This window comes from Macrotis lagotis, chromosome 1 (assembly GCF_037893015.1).
Source record: "Macrotis lagotis isolate mMagLag1 chromosome 1, bilby.v1.9.chrom.fasta, whole genome shotgun sequence".
Classification (NCBI taxonomy): domain Eukaryota; kingdom Metazoa; phylum Chordata; class Mammalia; order Peramelemorphia; family Peramelidae; genus Macrotis; species Macrotis lagotis.
Genome location: NC_133658.1, coordinates 325,706,625 through 325,731,376, shown reverse-complemented (window position 1 = coordinate 325,731,376; position 24,752 = coordinate 325,706,625). Strand labels below are relative to the sequence as shown.

General features: G+C 35.1%; 1 protein-coding gene across 9 annotated transcripts in view; it reads right to left on the bottom strand.

Moving 5' to 3' along the window:
- Nucleotides 1–24,752, bottom strand: part of MAPKAP1 (MAPK associated protein 1) — a 357,394-nt gene that overhangs the window by 283,805 nt on the left and 48,837 nt on the right. For 7 of the 9 annotated variants that reach the window (XM_074211563.1, XM_074211565.1, XM_074211567.1 and 4 more), the window contains exons 2-3: nt 20,247–20,570; nt 15,625–15,714 (exon numbers count right to left, since the gene is read on the bottom strand). In XM_074211563.1, coding sequence (XP_074067664.1) covers nt 15,625–15,714; nt 20,247–20,505 — 349 coding nt within the window. In that variant the 5' untranslated portion in view covers nt 20,506–20,570. Of the gene's footprint in view, nt 1–4,600; nt 4,715–15,624; nt 15,715–20,246; nt 20,571–24,752 lie in introns of those variants that run through there. The other 2 variants (XM_074211569.1, XM_074211570.1) reach the window with 2 other exon arrangements.

Genomic DNA, 24,752 nt, shown 5'->3' with positions numbered 1-24,752 from the left:
GTATCTCCTTCAGGAGGGGTTAGATGAAATCTTTCAGTTTCTACTCTGTTCTGTGATTCCATGATATCTGGGCAGTTTTCTTTGAATAGGATGCCTAGATTCTTTATTTTTTTTTAATTATGGCTTTAAGATAGCCCAATCATTCTTTTTTTTAGGTTGGTTTTTTTTTTTTTTTTTGCAACGCAATGGGGTTAAGTGGCTTGCCCAAGGCCACACAGCTAGGTAATTATTAAGTGTCTGAGACCACATTTGAACTCAGGTACTCCTGACTCCAGGGCCGGTGCTTTATCTACTGTGCCATCTAGCCGCCCCCCATAGCACAATCATTCTTAAATTAGATCTCTTCATCTGTTTTCTAAATCAGTAGCTTTTCCAATGAGATATTTCATATTTTCTTCTCTTTATTTCGGTGTGCTGACTTTGTTTTATTGTTTCTTGATATATCACAGAGGCATTAGCTTCCATTTAACCAATTCTAATTTTTTTTTAGGGTTTTTATTTTTATTTTTTTGCAAGGCAAGGGGGTTAAGTGGCTTGCCCAAGGCCACACAGCTAGGTAATTATTAAGTGTCTGAGGCTGCATTTGAATTCAGGTACTCCTGACTCCAGGGCTGGTGCTCTATCCACTGTGCCAACTACTGACCAATTCTAATTTTTAAGGAGTTATTTTCTTTTCTTTTTTTTTTTAAGGTTTTTTGCAAGGCAAATGGGGATAAGTGGCTTGCCCAAGGCCACACAGCTAGGTAATTGTTAAGTGTCTGAGACCGGATTTGAACCCCAGGTACTCCTGACTTCAGGGCCAGTGCTTTATCCACTATGCCACCTAGCTGCCCCATAAGGGGTTATTTTCTCAAGGGAGCTTTTGTACCTTTTACCAAACCACACATTCTATAATTTGGTTGCATTGCTCTTATTTCTTTTCTCAATTTTTCCTTTATGCCTATTATCTGGTTTTTAAATTATTTAAAAAAAAAACTCTTCCTTTGGCTCTTCTAGGAATTTTTGTTGAGTTTGTGTTCAATAAGCATATTTCTTTCAAGCTCTGCTTACAGATGCTCTCAAGTCTTTGTCTTCTAAGTCTAGGTTCTTAGCTTCCCTGTGGGCACAAAAGCTTTCAAGTTCTTTTTTTTTGTTTCTTTGTTTTTGTTTTTTGCTACTTGCTCATTTTTCAACTGTTTCTTGACTTTGGATTTTATGCTTGAGTTGAGATCTATTCATCTGGGAGAGATGGCTAGCCTGAGATTCTCTGGTTAGATCTGGGAGCCTGGAGTTTTTTGGCATTTCCAAAATGGTATGATCAAGGGAGAGAGTTCTGGTCACTATACTGGTCTGTGCTCTGGTCTTTATCTAGGCAAAGCCTCTGCTCCCTCCAACAACAAAATCTTCTGTTCTTCTATACACTGGAAATTCATTGTACACCTTAATAGCAACACTGTGTGATGATCAACTATGATGGATTTAGCTTTCATCAGCAGTACAATAATGAAAGACAACTCCAAAGGACTTATGACGGAAAATGCCATACTTGCCCTGAGAAAGAACAAAGCATACTATTTTTCATTTTAAAAATTTGTTTAATGATTTGTTTTTTTGTTCTATGATTTATTTCTTTGTTCTGATTCTTCTGTCACAGTATGACTAATATTGAAATGTGTTTAATGTAATTATACATCTATAACATGTATCAGATTAATTGGTGTTAAGTAGTGGGAGAGGGAAGGAGGGATAAAACTGTGGAACTCAAAAATCTTACAAGGCTGAATGTTGAAAACTATCTTTGAATGTAGTTAGAATAATAAATTAAATAGATCTTTAAAAAAAAAGAGGACAGAGAAGTTTGTAGAGACTAGGGTGGATTGAGTGAGGTATGACAAAATTACACTGAATGGCAGCCTGGAAGTGGTGATAACAACTGTCATAGTGGTAGCATTTTCCATCACAAGTCCTTTAGAGTTGTCTTTCATTATTGTACTGCTGATGAAAGCTAAATCCATCATAACTGATCATCACACAATGTTGCTGTTAAGATGTTCAATGTTCTCCCGGCACGCTTCACTCAGCATCAGTTCATGTAAGTTTTTCCAGACTTTTCTCAAGTCCACCCTTTCATGAGTTCTTTTTTTTAAGGTTTTTTTGCAAGGCAAATGGGGTTAAGTGGCTTGCCCAAGGCCACACAATTAGGTAATTATTAAGTGTCTGAGACTGGATTTGAACCTAGGTACTCATGACTCCAAGGCCGGTTCTTTATCCACTACGCCACCTAGCCGCCCCCCTTTCATGAGTTCTTACAGGAAAAAATCATACTCCATTACTTTAATATACCATAATTTGTTCAGCCATTCCTCAATTGATAAATATCCCTTCAATTTCCAATTCTTTGCCACTATAAAAAGAATTGCTATAAAGATTTTTGTACATGTGGATCTTTTTTCCATTTTTTTAGTATCTCTTTTGGATACAGATCTAGTAGTAGTAGTAGTAGTAGTAGTAGTAGTACTACTACTACTACTGCTGCTGCTGCTGGATCAAAGGGTATATAGAGTTTTATCGCCTTTTGGGCATAGTTCCAAATTACTCTCCAGAACGGTCAGATCAGTTCACAACTCCATTAATAGGGCATTAGTGCCCCGGTTTCCCCACATTGCCTCCAACATTGATCATTTTCTGTTTTTGTCATATTGACCAATCTGATAGACATAAGGTGATACCTCAGAGTTGTTTTAATTTGCATTCCACTAATAATGATTTAGAGCATTTTTCATCATATTATAGATAGTTTTGATTTCTTCATCTGAAACTGCCTGTTCCTATCATTAGACCATTCATCAATTAGGGAATGACTTATATTCTTATCAATTTGACTCAATTCTCTCTATATTTAGAAATGAGGCCTTTGTTAGAAAACTTATCTATCAAAATTATTTCCCAGCTTTCTGCATTCCTTTTTTATTTTATTTTTCCTGATTACATGCAAAAACAAATTTCAACATTTATTTTTAATGTTTTGAGTTTTGAATTCTCTCCCTTCTTCCCATCCCAATTCCTCTCATCGAGAAAGAAAGTTATTTGATATAGGTTGAAAATGTGCAATCATAAAAAACATTACCACAATAATCATGTTGTAAAAGTAAACATACCACCACTCTCCCCACCCCCCCAAAAAAAGAAACCTCAAGAAAAATAAGTTTAAAAAAGTATGCTTCAATATGTATTCAGACAATATAAGTTCTGTCTTTAGGATGGATAATATTCTTTATCATAAGTTCTTTAGAGTTCTCTCTTGGGTCACAGCATTGCTGATAAAAGGTAAATCATTCACAGCTGATCATCCTACAAAATTGATGTTACTTTGTATGTGGTACATTTCTCAATGCATCCACCCTTGCAAAGTTTTTAACAGAGAACATCCTGTTCATCATTTCTTATAACAGAATAGCATTTCATCTTAATCACATACCACAATTTGCTCTGTCATTCCCCAACTAATGAGCATCCCTCAATATCCAGGTCCTTGCCCCCAAAAAAGAGCTGCTATTAAAAAAAAAAAGGACCAATTCTTTTTCTTCGTATTTTTCATCTCTTCAGCAATATAGTCCTGGAAATGGCATTGCAAGGTCATGGTTTATAGCCCTTTGAATATAGTTCCAAATTGCTCTAAAGAATTCTTAAATGCCTTCACAATTCCTGCAATAGTGTATTAATGTCTCATCCTTCCAATATCCCCTCTAACACCTGTCATCCTCCCCTTCCATCCAACTAGTCAATCCTCTGTGTGTGTGTGTGTGTGTGTGTGGTAGCAACTCAGAATTATTCCAATCTGCATCTCTCCTGACAATAGTGAATTAGGACATTTTTAAAAAATTATTTAACTAGATAGTATTGGTATTCTCATCAGAAAATTGTTCATATCCCTTGCTCATTCATCAATTGGGGAATGGTTCCCCCTTTTGTTTTTAATAAATTTCACTTAGTGCTCTATGTTTGAGAAATGAGGTCTTTATTAGAGAAACTTGTTTCAATATTTTTGCTCCACAGATGCCACTGCTAACTGTATTTCCAATTCTATTTCCCTCACGCCCATTTATTCTATTCTCTCTGCTTTCACCCATTCCCTCCTCAAAAGTGTTATGCATCTGATGATCCCCACCCCACAATCTTCCCTACCTTCTATCACTGACAAGGCCCCCCCTTCCCCCAACCCCTTTCTCCTATCCCTTTCCTCTCCTACTTTCCTCTAGGGTAAGACAGATTCCTATACCTAATTGAGTAGGTATCTTATTCCCTCTCTGAGTCAATTCCAATGAGAGTAAGGCTCACTCACTCCATTGCAAATGCTTTTTTCTAGCCTTTTTTATGTGAAATAACAATCCATTCAACCTCTCCCCCTTTCCTTCCTCCCAAGATACTCTTCTCTTATCTATTAGCCCCAACTTTTTAATATATTATCCCTACAAATTAAATTCCCACTTATGACTTTTCTATATATGTTCATTTTAACTGCCCTAATAAATGAGAAAGTTTATATGATTATCAATATCATCTTCCTATGAAAGAATATAAATAGTTCAGAAGTCCCATAAGATTTGCCTTTCCTGTTTACCTTTTATGATTCCCTTGAGTCTTGTATTTGAAGAGCAAATTTTCTGTTCAGCTCTGGTTGTGTCATCAGGAAAGTTTGAAAGTTTCCTACTTCATTGAATGTCCATCTTTTCCCCTGAAAGAATATGCTCAATTTTACTGGGTAGCTGATTCTTGGTTGTAATCCAAGCTCTTTTGCCTTCTGGAATGTCATATTCCAAGTTCTCTGATCTCTTAATGTGGAAGCTGCTATTTTGTGTTATCCAAACTGTGGCTACATGATGTTTAAATTGTTTCTTTCTAGCTACTTGCAATATTTACTCCTAGACATGACTATAATATGACTAGCAGTTTTCATTTTGGGATCTCTTTCAGATAATGATCATTGGAAATTTACAATTTTTATTTTATTCTCTGCTTCTAGGAGAGATCAGGGCAGTTTTCCTGGATAATTTCTTTTAAAATGACATCTATGCTCTTTTTTTGGTGAAGACTTTCAGTAGTCTGATAATTTTTAAATTATCTCTCCTGGATCTGTTTTCCAGATCAGTTGATTTTCCAATGAGACAGTTCATATTTTCTTTCATTCTTTTGGTCTTTATTGTTTCTTGATTTCTCACAAAGTCATCTTCCCTTTGCTCCTTTCTGTATTTTAAGGAATTATTTACTTCAGTGAGTTTTTGTATCTCCTTTTCCATGTGATCAATTCTGTTTTTTAAGGCATTACTCTTCTCAATGATTTTTTTGGACTTCTATTCCCATTTGGCCCAGTCTGGTTTTTAAAACTGTATTTTCTTCAGTATTTTTTAATATCTTACTCATTAAACTGCTGACTTGATTTTCATGATTTTACAATATCCCTCTCATTTCTCTCCAAAATTTTTCCCCTACCTCTCTTACTTGATTTTCAAATTTCTTTATGAGCTCTTCCATAGCCTTCCATATCTTTCTTGGAGGCTTTGGATGTAAAAGCTTTGACTGTTGTGATGCTGCTCCTCTTCTTCCTGAGACTAGGTGCCTAGATTGTGACCAAGATCTTAGGATGGGCAAAGCAATAGAGGTTTTTACCAGTGATACCAAGGAAACCCTTATAATCTCCTTCCAATGTCTTTACCATCCCTGGTATGAGAACTCTGAATCAGCTGTCCCTACTGATTCAGTGGCTCCCAAGGCCTGAACTGAGCTGTGCTCCTCTCTCACCCCAGTGTGGCAATTTTCTGCTAACTTTACAAGTTATCCTCAGCAATCTTTGGGCTAAGACATCTGGAAACTGCCACTGCTGCTACTGTCACATTTGCCCAGCTCCCTGTTCCTAGAGGGCTGGGGGAAGTTTGCTTTAATGCAGCACAAACGGCTCTGCAGTACTTTCGCACCCTGTCAATCTTCCAAGTTGTCTTGGACTGGGAAATTGTTTCACTCAAGGCTTTTTGTGAATTCTGCCACTTGAGAATTTGGTTAGATTCATTATTTAAAGATATTTGGAGTGGTTCAGGTGAAATTCAACTTGGGCAAGTCTCTGCCTTTATTCATTTCTTTCTCTCCTCTTAAGCTGTTCTGGGCTAAAAAAAAGGAATGACTGGCTTTTTTAAATTAAATATGGAGATTTTGATTTGACTAATGTTTAAAAAGTTTAGAGGTTGGGTTTGGAAAGCCCAGTAAAAATACTCAATTCAACTGACATTTTGGTCCTGCCCACATAAGGTTAACTTGTAATATGGGATATCTAAAACCTCAAAGAAATATCTGGATTCATTGGAATCTTGATAAATTTAAAAAAATGATAATGGATGGGTCTAAAAAATACTAAATGCTAAAAAACAATTTTTTTAACTTAGAAAAATTACAGAATAACTTTGCTGATCTCATTGTAAACAAATGACTGGTTCAGAAATAACTCATAAATCAGAAATGACATGCATAATATAAAAGACTGTACAGAATCAAGCAAGAATTGTGATAAAAAATATCAAAGGGAAAAGAGGAATCTACTATACAACCCTGGGTAACAGAAAAGTCTGGTAGGACTCAAATAAAGCCCATGGGAGCTCAGATAAGGAAAAAGAAATTCAACAGCCATAAATCAATTCTTAAGGAAGAAAATATTAGGATAAGATTATTTCACTAGTGAATTATACCAAACATTAAAAGAACAACTAATTTCAACCTTACAATGAACTGATCCTAATGAAAGGGAGAAATTCTATCAAATTCTTGCTACGATAAAAACATGATCTTAAAAACTAAACCAGAAAGAGACAAAGAACAGAGAGAAAACTATAAACAAACACTATTAATTGAATAGCAACATAAATATATTTAATAAAATATTGATAAGGCAAACATACTAAATATTGGCAATAAAGCAAAATGTTAAAAAAAGATTATACATTAAAAGCAAACTGAACTTATTCTAGGAAAGCAAGGTTGAATCAATATTAGAAAAATAAAAATAATGATCTTAATAGTTAAAAACATTAAAAACCATTTGATTATATTGATAAATGAAGAAAAAGTTACTAGAAAAATTCCCTTAAAGTTAAAAATATTGTAAAGCATAGAAGTAGGCCTTTCTATAATAAAGTGAGTCCCATCAAATTAGACCCAAGTGTAAGCATAACTGACAGTGGAAAAGTACTAAAGGCAATTCCAGAAAGATGAGAGTTAAAGCAATAATACCCATTATTACCACTATTATTTGATGTAGTTCTAAAAAGGCTTGACACAACAATAAGATAGGAAAAGGAAATAAAATATGTACAAAGTAAAATTAAGAGTTTTATATGCATATATATAATTAAGGTTTACAGAGAATTCTAGAGTGAAATTCAAAAAACAAACTGAAACAATGGCATCAGCAAAGTTGAAGGATATAAATTTTTTTTTATTAAAGATTTTATTTATTTGGAGTTTTACAATTTTTTCCTCTAATCTTACTTTCCTCCCCCCACCCCCCACCTCCACAAAAGGCAGTTTGTCAGTCTTTACATCGTTTCCATGGTAAACATTGATCCAAATTGAGTGTGATGAGAGAGAAATGATATCCTTAAGGAAGAAACATAAAGTATAAGAGATAGCAAGATCAGACAATAAGATATCAAGGGTTTTTTTTTTCTAAATTTAAGGTAACAGTCCTTGGTCTTTGTTCAAACTCTGCAGTTCTTTCTCTGGATACAGATGGTATTCTCCATTGCAGACAGCCCCAAATTGTCCCTGATTGTTGCACTGATGGAATAAGTTAGTCCATCAAGGTTGATCATTGCTCCCATGTTGGTGTTAGAGTGTACAGTGTTTTTCTGGTTTGGCTCATCTCACTCAGCATCAGTTCGTGCAAATCCCTTCAGGCTTCCCTGAATTCCCATCCCTCCTGGTTTCTAATAGAAAATAGTGTTCCATACATATATCACAGTTTGCTAAGCTATTCCCCAATTGAAGGACATTTACTTGATTTCCAATTCTTTGCCACCACAAACAGGGCTGCTATGAATAATTTTCTACAAGTGATATTTTTACCCTTTTTCATCATTTCTTCAGGGTATAGACTGAGGAGTGTTATGCTGGGTCAAAGGGTATGCACATTTTTTTTTTACAAATAATGTTTTTATACATTAATAAAATACTCTGGTTTAAGAGTAAACAAAATACCCCTCCCCCCAAAAAATATAGACACACTTGAGTGATACAGCAAAGGAGATAAAAAAATTAAAATTAAAAAAATAATAGTAATAATTGTAGGTATGGCCAGGTGGCACAATGGATGGAGAACCAGCCCTGGAGCCAGGAGCACCCAAGCCCATATCCAGCCCCATATATCCAACAATCACCCAGCCATGTGACACCCACGCCACCCCAACCCCACTGTCCTGCAAAAACCAAAAAAAAAAAAAAAAAAAAGAAAGAAAGAAAGAAAGAAAAACAAAGACCCAAAATGAAATAGTAATAATAGTAGGGGTGGCTGGGTGGCAGACAGAGTACAGGCCCTTGAGCCAGGAGCACCCGAGTCCAAATCCAGCCTCAGACACCCAATGATCATCCTGCTATGCGGCCCCAGGGAGGGTACCCAGACCAATTTGCCCTGCCCCCCCCAAAATAATAACAATAAAATATGTGCTTCAGTCTTTGTTCCAACACCAACAATTCTGTCACAGGTGGATCACATTCTTTATGGTAAGTCCTTCGCAAAAGTTATTTCCATATTTTTCCAAAGTTGCCATTGCTGATTGCAACTCCTTCCTTTCATATTTCTCCACTACCATGTACTATATTTTCTCTCTCCTTTCACTAACTCTGCTGTAGGGTAGCTGAGTAGCGCAGCAGAAAGATCCTTGGTCCTGGGGCTAAGAGACCCCGAGCTCACATACTACCCCTTAGGCCCAGCATCCACCTGGCCCTATGGTCCCAGACAGGCCATCCAATTCCAGCCACTTACAAGAAGTAAAAAAAGAAAATGTGTTATATCTGACCACTCTCCCCCCATGGTCCATCCTCTCCTCCTTTATTCACATCCCCACCCCTTCCCCCTGCCCCCCCCTTCTTACTCCAGATGCCTATACCCCATTGAGTATATATGCTCTTTCCTCCCCTAGCCACCTCTGATGAGAGCAAAGATTCCCTCATTCCCCCTTGCCTTCCCCCCTTCCATATCATTGCAATAGCTCATTGTAATAAAAAAAAAATCTTATTATATAAAATATCTTGGCCTATTCCCCCCTCTCCTTTTTCTTTCTCCCATTACATTTGCCTTTTTTCTATTGATTCCATTTTTACAACATGTTTTATATTTCAAATTCAGCTTTCTCCTGTGCTTCAACTATAAAAGCTCCCTCTACCTGCTCTATTAACTGAGAAGGTTCATATGAGTATTATCAGTGTCATTTTTCTATGCAGGAATACATGCACTTCATCATCATTGAGTCCCTCATACTTTCCCCTTCTCCTCCAATCTCTATGATTCCCCTGAGTCCAGTATTTGAAGATCAAACCTTCTGTTCAGCTCTGGCCATTCCAACAGGAACATTTGAAATTCCCCTGGTTCATTGAAAGTCTATCTTTTTCTGTGGAAGAGGACAGTCAGTTTTGCTGGGTAATTGATTCTCAATTGCATTCCAAGCTCTTTGCCTTCCAGTATATTATATTCCAAGCCCTACAACCTTTTAATGTAGTTGCTGCTAAGTCCTGTGTGATCCTGACTGCAGCTCCACAGTATCTGAATTGTGTCCTTCTGGCTGCTTGTAATATTTTCTCTTTGACTTGGGAGTTCTGGAACTTGGCTATAATATTCCTAGGGCTTGGTTTTTTGGGACCTCTTTCTCGGGGGTATCAGTGGGTTCTCTCCATTTCTGTTTTGCCTTCTGCTTCTAGGATATCATGGCAATTTTCCTGCAGTAATTCTTTGAAAATGATGTCAAGGCTCTTTTCCTGATCATGACTTTCAGGTATTCCAATAATTTTTAAATTATCTTTCCTAAGTCTGTTTTCCATATCAGTTTTTTTTTCCAATGAGATGTTTCACATTTTCTTCTAATTTTTCATTTTTTTGGTTTTGAAGTAATGAGTCCTGATTTCTTGTAAATTCATCAATCTCCCTGAGTTCTATTCTTTGTCTGAAGGATTTTCTTCAGAGAGTTTTCTTATCTCTTTTTCCATCTGGCCAATTTTTCTTTTTAAAGCATTCTTCTCCTCAATAACTTTTTGAACTGTTTTATCCATTTGACCTAAGCTGGTTTTTAGCATCCTATTTTCTTCAGCATTTTGTTGGATTTCCTTGACTAGGCTGCTGACTTCATTTTCATTTTTTCCTGCATCTCTCTCCTTTCTTTTCCCAGTTTTTCTTCTAACTCCCTCATTTGATTTTCAAAGTCTTTTTTGAGCTCTGTCATAGCCTGAGCCCAATTTCTGTTTTTCTTGGAGTCTTTAGATGCAGGAACTTGTGTTTTCTCATCTTCAGAGTAAGTATATTGATCCTTCTTACAATCATAGATAATGTATTTCTCAATGGTGTTCCTCTTTTTTCTCTGCTTGCTCATTTTCCCAGCCTAAGCCTGTTTTTGTGGTGCTTCCTGAGCTTTTGGGACACTCCCACAAGGATCTCAGTATGTGAGGCTCTGTCCTCCCTCCTGGTCTGTGAATGACCATATGCACCCCCCTCTGCTACAGGGCTGAGGTGGCGGGAGCCCCTGCTGTTCTATGGGGGGGGCCTAGACTGTGATCAGGTTCTGAATGTGTTCAGAGCCCCAGCATCTTGTTCCAGGGGCAGAGGACAGAGCTCTGCAGTCTCTCTCTTCACTCCCCTCCCTCAGCTCAATGGGCTCATGCCCTGGGGGCTCCTGCTTACCTGCTCTGCCTGCTTATGTTTCCTTGACCTGGAATGCAGTGGCTAAGCTGCTCCCTGTGTGCCCTGAGGGCTAGACTTCATGTGCTGGCTCTGGCAAAGGACCCCCATCTGTTCCCCCAATTTGTGCCTCGTGCTCCCCGGGGCATAGCTCATTAAACTCCACTGATGCTGTGAGCCGTGGCTCCCAGCACCCTGGGGATGCCTCTGGGAGGCTGAAGTTCTTTAGCTCTCGGTCTGGCGGGCCGCCCCTCTGACCCCAGGGAGCAGAGCCTTTCTGCTCTTTTCCAGGTTACCTTGAGTAGAACTGCCTCACTGGGTCCCTCTATAGGTTCTGTCTCTCGAAAATTTAGTTAAAGTCCTTAGTTTCGAAGATTTATGAGAGAGTGCCTAACACAGGATCCTCTCCTGTCACCATCTTGGCTCTACCCCCAGGATATAAAATTAATCCACATCTACCATCAGTTTTTTTTTCTATTACCAACACATAGCAAGAGAGATAGAAGAATTATATTCAAAATAATTACAAATTACAAATATCTAGGACTCCACCTACAAAGAATTACATGATTACAATTATAAAAGTACTTTATAGATAGCCATATTGTCACATTGTTTGGCTGTGACAATAATTAAAATGGTTAAATTAATTAAATCAGTTAACTATTTCAGTGCCATTCCAATCAAACTAGAAAAAAAAATGATAAAATTCATGTGGAGATATAAAATGTCAAGAATCTTAAGGAAAATAATTTCTAAAAGTGAAATGAAAGGAGGCCTAAGAGTTCTAGTTTTCAAAATATATGAAAAATGAGTAATCATCAAAACTATATGGCACTGGATAAAAAAAGTCAAGTTGAAATGTGAGAATATATTAGGTATAAGTAAATAGCATGGTTTGATAAAGCCAGTTGCCCAGCCCCTCCCACCCCCAGCTATTGGAAAACAAAAACTTGAAAGAAAACAGGAAATCAGATTGAGAGAAATTACATGGAGACCAACTTCTCATATCACTCACCACAACAAACTCTGAATGAATAGATTACCAATATATAAAAGATGATATTATAAACAAATAAGAGGAGCAGTGAAGGAGCTACTTTTCACAACTGCAAAGAGGTAGAACTCTTGATTAAAATAAGAATAAAGATTATCACAAAAATTAAAATGAACAAATTTGATGACATAAAATTAAAAAGGTTTTGCACACGGTTGTACATGCATGACCAATATTAAGCTGCTTTCTGTCAGCAGGAGAGGGAAAGAAGAAAATGCAAAGAAAATGTAAACCTAGCAAAAACTAATTGCTAAAATTACCATAGCATGTTGTTGCAAAGATAAACAAATAAATGAATAAATAAATAAGAAAGCCTTTCATACATTAAATCAATGTACTTGTGATTAAGAGAGAAACAGTTAATTATGAAACAAGATTTACAGAAAGTTTCTACTAAGGATATGATATCGAAGATATATATATATATATATCCAGAACATATTAATATTAGGTGATAAAATTACATAAATCAAGAGCCATTTCCCAAAAGAAATATGATCAAAAGACATTAACAGATAACAAAAAGGAAAAGCAAGCAGTTAAATATATAGAAAGATGATCCAAATCACTAATAATAACAGAAATTCATATTTAAAAAAACTCTACGGTTTTAACTCACAAAAAAGCAGAATGATAATAGAGGATTATCTGGGAGGCCAAGAACATTAATGAACTATTTGGAGAATAGTGCAGTGATCTAAAAATCTTGATATAATTTGAACTCCACACAGTCATTAAATTTTCAGAACAGCACTTTTTGTTCCAGCAAAGAAATGGAATCTGAAGTGTTGCCCATCGATTAGGAAATGACTGAATAAATCTGGTATATAAATGGAATAAAATGGAAGATGAGTGAGCCTTTAGAAATGATAAAAGAGACACATTTATAAAAAACAGTCCTTCTTGTCAAAGATGACCACAATAAGCTACCAAATGATTGGAGATAGGAAGATTTGTATATGTCACTGCAGAGTCAAGTAAGCAGAAACCAAAAGACAACTTTTTAAATGATTATAACATAATAAGAAAAAAAACAACTTTGAAAGTCTTGAAAATTCTCACACTGCAATGACCAATGAAAATATGGGGAACTTAAGGTTAAAGCATGCTTTAGGTAGGGAGGTGATAGACAAAAGGTGAAGAATAAGATACATGTGGTTTTAAGACAGAGAAGGAATTATGTGGGACAGAGGCAAATAATGATATAAATTTTTTTTAAAGTAAAATAAAGGCAAAACATCGAAGCAGCATTTTTCTAAAAATACATGAAAGATGATAAAAGGAAGATTCAGAGAAAGTGGACAAGTAGCACAGCTTTGAAATTAACATAATAAAAGTATATATTTTAAAAAAAGAAATCAGGACATTGTTAAAATTTGCAGTCTCATTTTTCTGCTCATTTGCATATGAAAACATGCATGACTGTGTTTATGAAGTAAGAATCACAATATATATATATATATGTGTGTGTGTGTGTATATGTATACACACACACAGAGACACACACACACACACACACACAGAGACACACACACACACACACACACACACACACACACACACACACACACAGTATATATCTCTATATATATCAACTGGCTAGTGTCAAGTCTCTGAAGCCACATTGCAGGTCCTCCTGACTCTAGGGTTGGTGCTCTATCCACTGCACCACCTAGCTATCCCTCACAAAAAATTTATTTTATAAAATATAAGAACTTGAAATCGTTCAGTATTCCCAGGCAATGATAAGATTGACTATAAATCTCATTAAGATATATAAATTTTCTTTAAAAGACAACAAACACAATTTCAAATACAAAACTTTAACAAGAAGCAAAACCTAGCATTCAGGGATTTTAAAATAGTCTGAACATACAAGGCAGCTAGGTGGTGCAGTGGATAGAACACTGGCCCTGGAGTCAGGAGTATCTGAGTTCAAATTCGGGCTCAGAAACATAATAATTACCTAACTGTGTGACCTTGGGCAAGTCACTTAATCCCACTCCCTTGCAAAAAAACAAAAACAAAAATAAAATAGAACCATTCTGACTGAATAGTTTGGAAAAAATTTCTATAGGTGAAATACAAGGATAGAATAAAGAAAAAAATGGGATTTTTTGACAATAGCATCTTCAAATATAACTGGCACTGAAAAATACTCCTTCACCATTCTCTTAACTAAGTTTCAAAGTTTAGTTAGTTGACCACTGTAACTAATTTGTTTTTTTTGGGGGGGGGGGGGATTTGAGGCAATAGGGTTAAGTTACTTGTTCAAAAGAACATAGTAAATATCAAGCCTCTGAGACAAGCATGTGAAATCAGGTCTTTCTAACTCCAGGGTTACATGCTCTATTAACTATGCAACCTAGCTGCCCCTATAACTAATTTGTAAAATGTTAATTATCAGTGTCAGTATACTTAAGAGTCAAGAAACCTTTGTTCTGGTCACAGATTGGACATGAACTATATAATATTGAGGAAGTGATATTACTTCTCTATTCCTCAGTTTCTCTCATCCATAAAATTGAAAGGATAGGATTAGAGAAGGCCTATGCTCTCTTTCAGTTCTAAAATTCCATGTTTTTAACATCTGATCTTCCTAATTTTAGTAGTCTATATAATAGCCTAAGTTCTAGCATGTTCTTAGGACTGCAATTCTCTGCCTTTCAGTTTCTTCATCTGTAAAATAAAAATAATACTTATATTCAAGTATTCACAGGTAAGGAAAACTATAAACTTTAAAGCATGATAAAATGTGGTTATTTTGATACTTCCTTCTAGTTCTGATATTCCAAGTTCTTATATTATATAGTCTAAAATCCTTCTAACTCTAAAATTCTGCAGTTCAAAAGCTGTAAAGATAAACATTTAATAATTTTTAAAAACATATATATTTTAAATGACAGAAAAGCTGAATGAATTTCTCATTTGTATTAATTCTGATTATACTCTCAAAGATATAAGCAGTTTATTTACTATGATCACTGATTAGGGCAGGAAAATAACCAGGGACTAGAATAAAGATGGAAAAGAAGCTGAGAAAAGACCACACTAAGCAAAATATTTCCCAAACATAGGAAGTTAAGAGATCCAGAACAACAAAGAACAATGAACAAAACAGAATCATAGAATTAACTACTATTAACATAAAAGGAATCTGAGAACATAAAATTTTGGAGATATCAGCATCTTTTGAACAAAGAATCAAGCACATGGTATTAGAACTGGAAGGGGCCTCATTTATTTCAAGGATTCTTAACTTTGGGGGTTTATGAACTTGTTTTCAAAAAATATTCTGATAACTATATTCAATATTCAATATCATATATCTTTTTTATAAGCCTAAATATTTATCTTATGGGTTTAAAACATTTAATTTGAGGAGTCCATAGGCTTCATTTAACTGTCAAAAGGGTCCATGACAGAAGAAAAACACTAAGGACCAATTGAACCCGTCTGAAACATAAATAAAGGCAGTCACTACAAAAAAAAAAAAATTTGTTTTTAGACAACAAAGCAACAAGAAAAGTCTAGAACCATTTAGTTGTCTATTGATGAAGTTTGAAAATAATTTACTCTGCTTTATTCATCACAATACTACATGAAGAAATGTTGTAAAAGTAAATGCAACAAAAACATCAACTGAACATTCTGTGTTTACCTGAATGAGAAGCATTTCTTTCTTTCCAAGGGACATTCTTGCATTTTATCTGGTTTTGTCTCTCTTTTCGAAGTCGCTCTAATCTTTGAGCTTGAAGAGAAATATTATAACTATAAGTTTGTCAAGGAAAGTTTACTATAAACAAAGACATAATTAACTACCTTTATATGAATAAAGATGTTTTATACTGCATATGTAGGAAAAAAGTCATAAAATTTTAAAGGTGGTACCCCTGAAAGGCAAATACCAACAAAAACACGAAAATGTTCTTGATTTATAATTGAAATTAGAGGATATAAAACATTAATAGAGATCATAAAGATAGTATTAACATGGAAGAGAATAATAAAATGTGAAAACTTCTGTGATTAATATGACATTTCATTATATAAATCATTAATAACGGTCTTAAAGGAATTTTAATGCACAAATGAACTGAAGTGAATATTACATTACAGAATAAAATTACTGTTATGAATTACTCTACCCGTTTCAAAAATTAAAGATAAATGAACTCAGACTAGACTATTAAAGTTTTAAATATAAAATCCTTTATCTAAAAATCATGAAAATTATAAAATGTCAAAGCTATATAAATTAGCATAGCTTTTCTTCAGTGGGCTGAAACAGTTTATAGGTAGTAAAATAAATGATTTGTATCTTTGTAACATTAGTCAAATCTTAAAAAGAACAATTTCTCTTTACCATTTTTTGATTCAATGTCCAAAATACTAAGAAGACATTTCCACAATTAAAAAGTAAATCCTTAATGCCATTAAGGTAACACACAGGTTCCATTTACTAACATTTTAGATTTCCAGTGGGAAAAGTATCTATAATCCCCAAAAGAAAACATTAGAAAATAACAGTGCAACCAACCAACAAGTTTTCAAAATCCAGAAAGCAGTAATTCACAAAAATACCATTTATAACACACAACTGCTATGTTCTAACTACACATATTATTAACTTCTACTGTCTTCAAATGGAGTAAGAAAAAAAGCACCAACCAATATCATCATTTTTAAAATGCTTCTTGGTTATTATTAAATTTGACTTCAAAGTTCAGAAGTCCTTCACTTCAAAAAACATATCTTTTCTTCAACCACTTCTGGATTTGAAAAAAAATCTAAGGAGGAATTCCCTCTAAGAATTCCCTCTAAGGAGGGAAAGAAAAATAATACCATTTTTATTAGTCTAAATTACTGCGGCAAAAACATTGTGATGATGTCAATATGACCATCTAAATTTTATTTAAAAAAATATATTCAGTTAAAATCAATAACTGTAAAGTGTACAAAGAAATAAAACTGCAGAGCTCTTAACTGTATTTTGTTGTAGTTTTGAGTTGTTTCCATCATGTCTGATCCTATATAACGCCATCTGGGGTTTTCTTGGAAAATTATGGCAATCTTGTGCCATTTCCTTTTCCAGCTCATTTTACCAAAGAGGAAACTGAAGCAAGTAGGTTTAAGTCATTTGTGAGCTAAGTGTCTGATTTGAAAACAGGTCTTTCCCTAAAGCCCTGGCCCTCCATACAATGCACTAACTGTACTCCTTATCTGAATCCTCTCATATGGATCTATTCCATCTTATCAGACAATAGGTCACTAAAGACTTGAGTGAAAGTCAATTTAAAATCAAGAACCTGAAGTCAGTAGTTCTCACTTATAATTAAAGCTTCATACAACTTACTTAAAAATTTCTTTCAATGCTGGTAAATGTCATTAATTTTTTTCTATAATGATAAAAAAATCTCCTTAGATAAGATTTCATAGGATGTTTATATATTAATACAAGATTTGAAGTTGGAAAGGACTCTATAGATCATCTAATTCAACTTCCCCATTTTAAATATGAGGAAATTGAGGGAAGTTAATTAATTGGTAGAGGTAATTTAGAAGAATTTGAATATGAAGCCAAGCCTTAGAATTCTAAATTATTAGAGAACATTATGTATCATAGATTAAAAATAAAGTCATAAGCTGGAGTTCTTTACTAGAACCATTGTTACATCAATCCTCCTCCACTAAAGACTCCCTCAATATCAAAAGCTAGACAAGAGGAGCTTAAGCCCTGGCAGACCACATCATCAATAATGTATAAATAATAAGCACCCTTTACACAATATCAGAAATATTTCAATAAGAACTGTGAAATACTTAGCTGCTCTAGCAATACAATGATACAAAACAATTCCAAAGAATTCACAATGAAAAATAATATCCATTTCAAGAGAAAGAATTGATAAACTCTGAGAGTAGACTTTTTGCTTTCTTTGTTTTTTATGTTTTCTACTGCAACAAGGTTATAATGGAAATGTTTTGCATGACTTCACATGTACAAATGATATCATATTGCTTGCCTTCTCAAGGAATGAGCAAAGTGCAGGAGGGAAGAAAATTTGGAACTTAATAAAAAATCAAAGTTAAAAAAATTAGAAACATTTAATGAAATAAAATTTGTAAATTTTAACTTAAAAAACAACAAATTCAATAATTATTTTTGATAATGATATGAACTAGTCATATCCAACTATAAGGAAGAACACCAGTGTACTTAATGGCTTCCCCTTATTCCCGTAGTTCATTACTGATGAACCTATATGCTGGGGACATATAGAAGAAAAGAATACTTCACAGCTAAGTGAACTCTCCTAAATGACTTGGGGAAGAAGTGCAGGATAGGAGAATGTGTTTCAAGAACATAAAGAAGAGGAGGAAGTTGTTGTTTAGAATAATTCTATCAAAGTGTTAAAACCAGCATCACAGAGCCATTTGTTTTGGAAGTAAGTGTAGACTTCCAAGAGGCTAGGAAAGCAACAGTTACTTACAGATAGCAAAATGTCAACTTGGGAGGGAGGACAAAGAAGTACAGAGCAACTCCTTATCAACTAAGACTAATAAACTCTATTTTTGTCACTAAAAATGGCAAATTAACTGTCTGACTCACTGATTTTCTATATCATTTGTATGTGGGTGATTATTACTTGCCTCTGTAAATTTTAGATCCTTGCTATCTCAATTACTTGAATTTGAAGAGGTCAATGTCTTACAAAAGACATTCAGAGTACTAATGATTGTTTTAAGGGAAAGAAGGGAAAAGATAATGAGCAGCAAACTTTGAGGACTATTAGAGAGAAATTATGGAATGGAAAAATCATTGCAATTAGAGTTAGTCATCCTAGTTGTGTGCCCATGGGCAAGTCACTTAATTATGCTATCTACATCTATGCTACCTTCCTTATCTAAATAAAACTGGCACTACCTATTTCATATTTTTGCTGCAGGGAATGCATTTTTTAAGACTGAAAGCACTACAGAAATAATGTTAATTTTATTCTTTTACAGCACTGCAAGACTTTAGAAGAACAGATTCTACTATACTGCATAAGTAATATATTTTACCATCATCAAAAGACACAAAATAAAAGTTTGATGACAAAATGACTAACTCTGTGAGTCTCTGTTTTTCCATATGAAAATGTGAATGCTGACATTTGTACTACCTCTCTCACGGTATTGGGAAGAAAGCCCTCATAGCTTGAGAGTACTATATAAATGTCACCAGTGCCATCCTTATCCTCATCTTCATTATGCTTCTCATATTAGTTAGATTACAACAATTAAATAAGGAATAAGATCTTTGAAGAGAGGAAGGAAATAGTAAAGTCTGCTGTAAACCAGAATACCTAGTTACTATAAGGGAATAGGAAGCCACTTAATCTAATTCTTCAAAAAGCTAGTAGATCAAAAATTATTTTTTTTTTCCAGAGACTGTTTAATCTTATATCTCTGCATTCTTATCAACAAGCGCAGTACCTAGCCCAAGACAGTTTAAAAAAAACTTGTCAACTTGTAGCAAAGTGCTATCTTTAGGCACCCTGTATTACAGGAATGCATAAAACAAGTATCATGAAATGTATCTTTCTAAAATACTCACTATATCTCTTCAGGATGTTTCCCTCTCCATAGTACTCCAAAGTACTTCACACTGTAAATGTTATTCATTCTTTAATTTAACAAACATTCATTATTTATTAATCATATACAATATACTAGATACTGTACTTTTTCTCCCCTCAAAGGATTTTAGAGTAAAATGTAGAATATAAAAAGTAGAATTTACAGATAAATGAACTGTAGACTAGAAAGAAAGAATGATTTGCCTTATGTCCAAACAATTATTGTGGTTGTGGAACTAGGATTCAAATGAAGGAATTCTGGCTCCAAGTCCAATATTCTTTCATCCAAATAATCCTAATAACTAAAAATAATTGCAAAAGTAATCAATGGATGGTGATCATTCAAAACCAAGACACATTATTTCCACATTTATGGCATTATTAAGGAAAAGCAAAACTGCATTCCTTTACACTAAATTTCTCTGTGAAGCAGAAAGGTTGCTGTAAAAGAGATATGTGTGTGGAGTTTTCAAAGCCCAGAAGGCTGAACTTCCAGCACTACCTATGTTACCCTCTGTTAATCTCAGACGAGTCATTCAATCTCTATGAACATTGCTTACTCATATGTAAAATGAGGTATTAAACTAAAATATCTCTGAGGATCCTTCCAGGTCTTAGCTATGAAGCTTAGAGAATCAGGACAGCGTACCACATTTACCTGTGTTTGAGCGTCTTCTGATGCCAAAGTCCCAACTTGAGGTGATGTCAACAGATTGGGCATAGACATAGCCCTGAGTATCAACACTGCTACCTGGCACTTCTGAGCCATTATCTCCCGGCACCAAAGGTGGATGAAACTTTTCCAGATCTACATCATGATCTATCAAAACCATCTCACACATCCCCGTGTCATCACTGGTCACATGGGATTGCCGGATATGAGCCAGGATGATCGTTGGATTATCCAAGAAGGCCATTCTTAATGGAGGCCAATTTCCTTAAAAGTCTACTTTCTCCTCTTCATATTGTTTAAAGGGATCACCTACCAAAATAAAAAAAAAAATTAAAAAATGGCTACATAAACTTAAAAATAATACAAAGAACAAATTTAGAAAGGCAAAATAATTTGTAAATAGTCAAAAGGTTTATAAGTGACACACTTTTCTTTATACTAGCATGCCTCAATCATACAGATAAAGCACATTTCTGATGCACCACTGGTTTTATAAAATATTTTGTCACAATTATTCTAGGAAGATTAAGATCAAATTCTTAATTTTTCAAAGATGAAACTCAGAGGCCCTTTTTTTGACTATATCACACTATTTCTCCATATGTTTGAGATGTAAAAGGAACTTAGGATCAGACACTGGAAAGAACCTCAAAGGTCCAAACTTTTGCAAAAAAGTAAATAATTTGCCCCAAGATTACAAAGAACAAAAATAATAAAAACTCATTTCTACAATTACAAAAAGTGGTCTCCTACTAAAACTTTTAAGGTCAATTGTAAAAGAAGTATTATGCCCACTTTAAAGTTGATGAAAGTGACATTCACTGAGAGGAGGAGATTATAGATATGAAGTTGGAAAAGACTGTTGCTGTTCTATAATTTTTTAGTCATGTGATATCATTCAGGATTTTTCTTAACAAAAATACAGGAGTAGTTTGTCATTTTCTTCTCCAGCTCATTCTATAGATGAAAATACTGAGGCAAATAGGGCTAGGGGACTTGCCTAGGGTCATACAGCTCTATGAGCCTGAAACCAGATTTGAACTCAGAAAAAATGCAAGAAGCAAGGGTTCTTCCAGAATAAAGGCCAAAGAGCAGATCAGAATAGCAGTGACCACACAGCACCAAAAACTCAGATCTCCCTATAGCTAGCTCTGAAAACATGAGCAAAAGAAAAGGCAGGTGAGCAGAACTCAACTTGAACATAAAATTCAAAATGAAAAAATAGACTGAGAAAATAACCAAACAACAACCTCCCCAAAAAATTTTAAAAGAGGCAGAAAGAACAAGAGATAAACTTAGAAGAAGTCAACAATGAGGGATGGCTAGGTGGTGCAGTGGATAGAGCACTGGCCTTGGAGTCATTAGTACCTGAGTACAAATCTGGCCTTAATGATTACCTAGCTGTGCAGCCTTGGGCAAGCCACTTAATTCCACTTGCCTTGCAAAAACATTAAAAAAGAGAGAGAGAGAGAGAGAGAGAGAGAGAAGTCAAAGATGAGAAAACAGCTGCAAGTCAAGACTCAAAGCTAAATGCTAATTGGACTCAAGAAAAACATAAAAGTTGTACAGAAAAACTGGTGAAAGAAATGAGAATGATGCAAGAAAATTATGAAAAGACAATTAACAAGTTGGTTTCAAAATAAAAGGATCAAAAAATACTGATGAAAATAATACCTTAAAAAATAGTACTGGTCAAAATGGTAAAAGGAGAACAAAAATTCACTGAAGAAAAGAATTTATTTAAAAGCAGGCCAGCATAAAAACTCCCTCTTTGATAAAAACTGCTGGGATAATTGGAAGTTACTATGGAAGAAACTTAGATTAGACCAACACCTCACACCCTTTACCAAGATAAGATCCAAATGGTTACAGGGCATAACATAAAAAAAATACTATAAGCAAATTAGACCACTACTGGGTCTATACCCTGAAGAGATGAGGAAAAAGGGTAAAAACATTAACTATGCCCAAAGGGCAACAAAAATGTGCATACCCTTTGACCCAGCAATGTATGTCATGGAACACTATTGTTCTATTAGAAACCAGGAGGGATGGGATTTCAGGGAAACCTGGAGGGATTTACATGAACTGATGCTGAGTGAGATGAGCAGAACCAGAAAAACACTGTACACCCTAACAGCAACATGGGAGTGATGTTCAACCTTGAAGGACTTGCTCATTCCATCAGTGCAACAATTGGGAATAAGTTTGGGCTGTCTGCAAAGGAGAGTACCATCTGTATCCAGATAAGGAGCTGTGGAGTTTGAATAAAGTACAAGGACTATTCCCTTTAATTTGGGGAAAAAAAAACCCAGATATCTTACTGTCTGATCTGGTTACCTCTGAGAATTCTGTTCTCTTTAAGGATATGATTTCTCTCTCATCACACCCAATTTGGAGCAAGGTACAACATGGCAACAAAGTAAAGACTGACAGAGTGCTATCTGTGGGGTGGGGGTGGGGGGGAGGGAAGCAAGATTGGGAGAAAATTGTAAAACTCAAATAATATCTTTAATTTAAAAAAAAGCAGGACAGCTGGGTAGCTAGCTGGCACCATGGACTCCAGGTACTGGAGTCAGTAGGACCTGAGTTCAAATCTGACCTCAGGCATGTAATAATTGCCTAGCTCTATGACTGTGGACAAGTCACTTAACTTAACCCCACTGACTTCCCCCCCAAAAAAAACAGAGCAGCCTAAATGGAAAAGGAGATACAAAAGTTCATGAAGAAAAGAACTTTTTTAAAAAGCAGAATTAGTCAAATGAAAAAAAGAGGCTGGCTATAAAACTGCACACACCCTTTGATCTAGTAATATTAGATTTGTATCCCTAAGAAACCAAAGAAAAAGAAAAATCCAATTCCACCATATGCACTAGCTATTTGGTCTTAAGGCAAGTCTCTCCCCCTTTCTCAAAACTTCAGTTTCTTCATTTGAAAAAGATAAAACACAATTGGATGACTGGGTCATTTTGAGAACGAAATGAGATAATGAATATAAACTGCACTTTACAATCATATATAAACAGCAATAACTATTGTTATAGATTGTGAGAACTGGATTAGCGAGGAGAGAAACTGGAGACAAGTCATCAATTAGGAAGTTACTTCAAGAAAACTAAGTGATTTCTCTCTCAACACATTCAATTTAGATCAATGTACAGCATGGAAATAATGTAAAGACTAACAGACTGCCTTCTGTGGGGGGTGGGGGGAAAATTGTAAAATTCAAAAATTCAAAAAGAAAGAAAACTAAGCAAGAGATGTAGAACTGAATTAAGGCCAAGTGAATGTAGAGAAGGGACTTACTTATAAGAGAAATATTGTGGAAATATAACCATATGATTCATGAAATGATTGGATTTGGAGAACTAGGAGTGATACAGAGAACCATGGGCATAGGGAATATTGAAATTAATTGAAAACAAAATTTTGTAAATCTTCACTCTATCATTCTGTCAAAACACTCCATCTTGACCTCCATTCTAACCTTGGCCATTTTCTCATTGGTAAGGCAAGCTAGTTACCAGGCACTGAAACAACAACCAAGGACCACCCAGATCCATAGATCCCCTACCCTTCCCCAAAAGGCAAACTCTACAATTTTGGACTTGGGCAGCTCCCAAGTCACCACCTCTTCCCATGGACCCTGAGGAGGGATTTATGGAGATTTTGGTCAAGGCTATCTCTCTTCCTGCTTCTGGACTTTGGTTTAACCTGGCAGCTGGCCAGCCAAAATTAATTAGCAATCCACTTGGCTTTTCTTTAATCTCAACTTCTCTATCACTTTCTTTTGTGTTGTAATTTCCTTTTTTAGCAAATCTCTACTTTTCATTTTTTACACCTGCTTTCCTGGGTCCTGGAATGATTCATCTCAGGAGAATATGGAACTCATAGCAATAGGAGGAATAAAGACTAGAGAATGACTGCAATTTGAAATCTGGGTGTCTGAAAGAAAGAGGAAATTGAAAAAGTCTAAGTCTGAGGAAAAATAGAATGAAATCTCACAAATAATAATGTTTTAATAGGAATAATTTAATAGGAATAAAAGGAATAATTTAATTTAGTTAATAGGAACAATAGGATTTAATTAATTAATTAATAATAATAGGAATTTAATAGGAATAATAGTTTAATAGGAAACTGAAAATACAGAACTAGAGTTCAAAAGAAAACTAAGTGGCTATGATAATAGTTCCCCCTACCTTCACACAACTTGGTTGAAGCACATAATACTTTACAATGTATAAACATGATATATCTGGGCCCTAATGTCTTTCTACTTTCTGTTTGGGTTAACTGAGCAATTTGACCATGCCATGAACCCAAAATCATTTGGGTTCTCAAGGACTGGCCAACAACAGGTAGCAGCTCAAGACTCCCTTGGTCATAGTGTGGACTTTGATGACTCAAGAGAAAATGCAAAAAGCCCTGAGAGGCTTCCCTCTGAAAATGATTTTTTGTAAACTGGATCAAATGTTCACAACCTCAAAC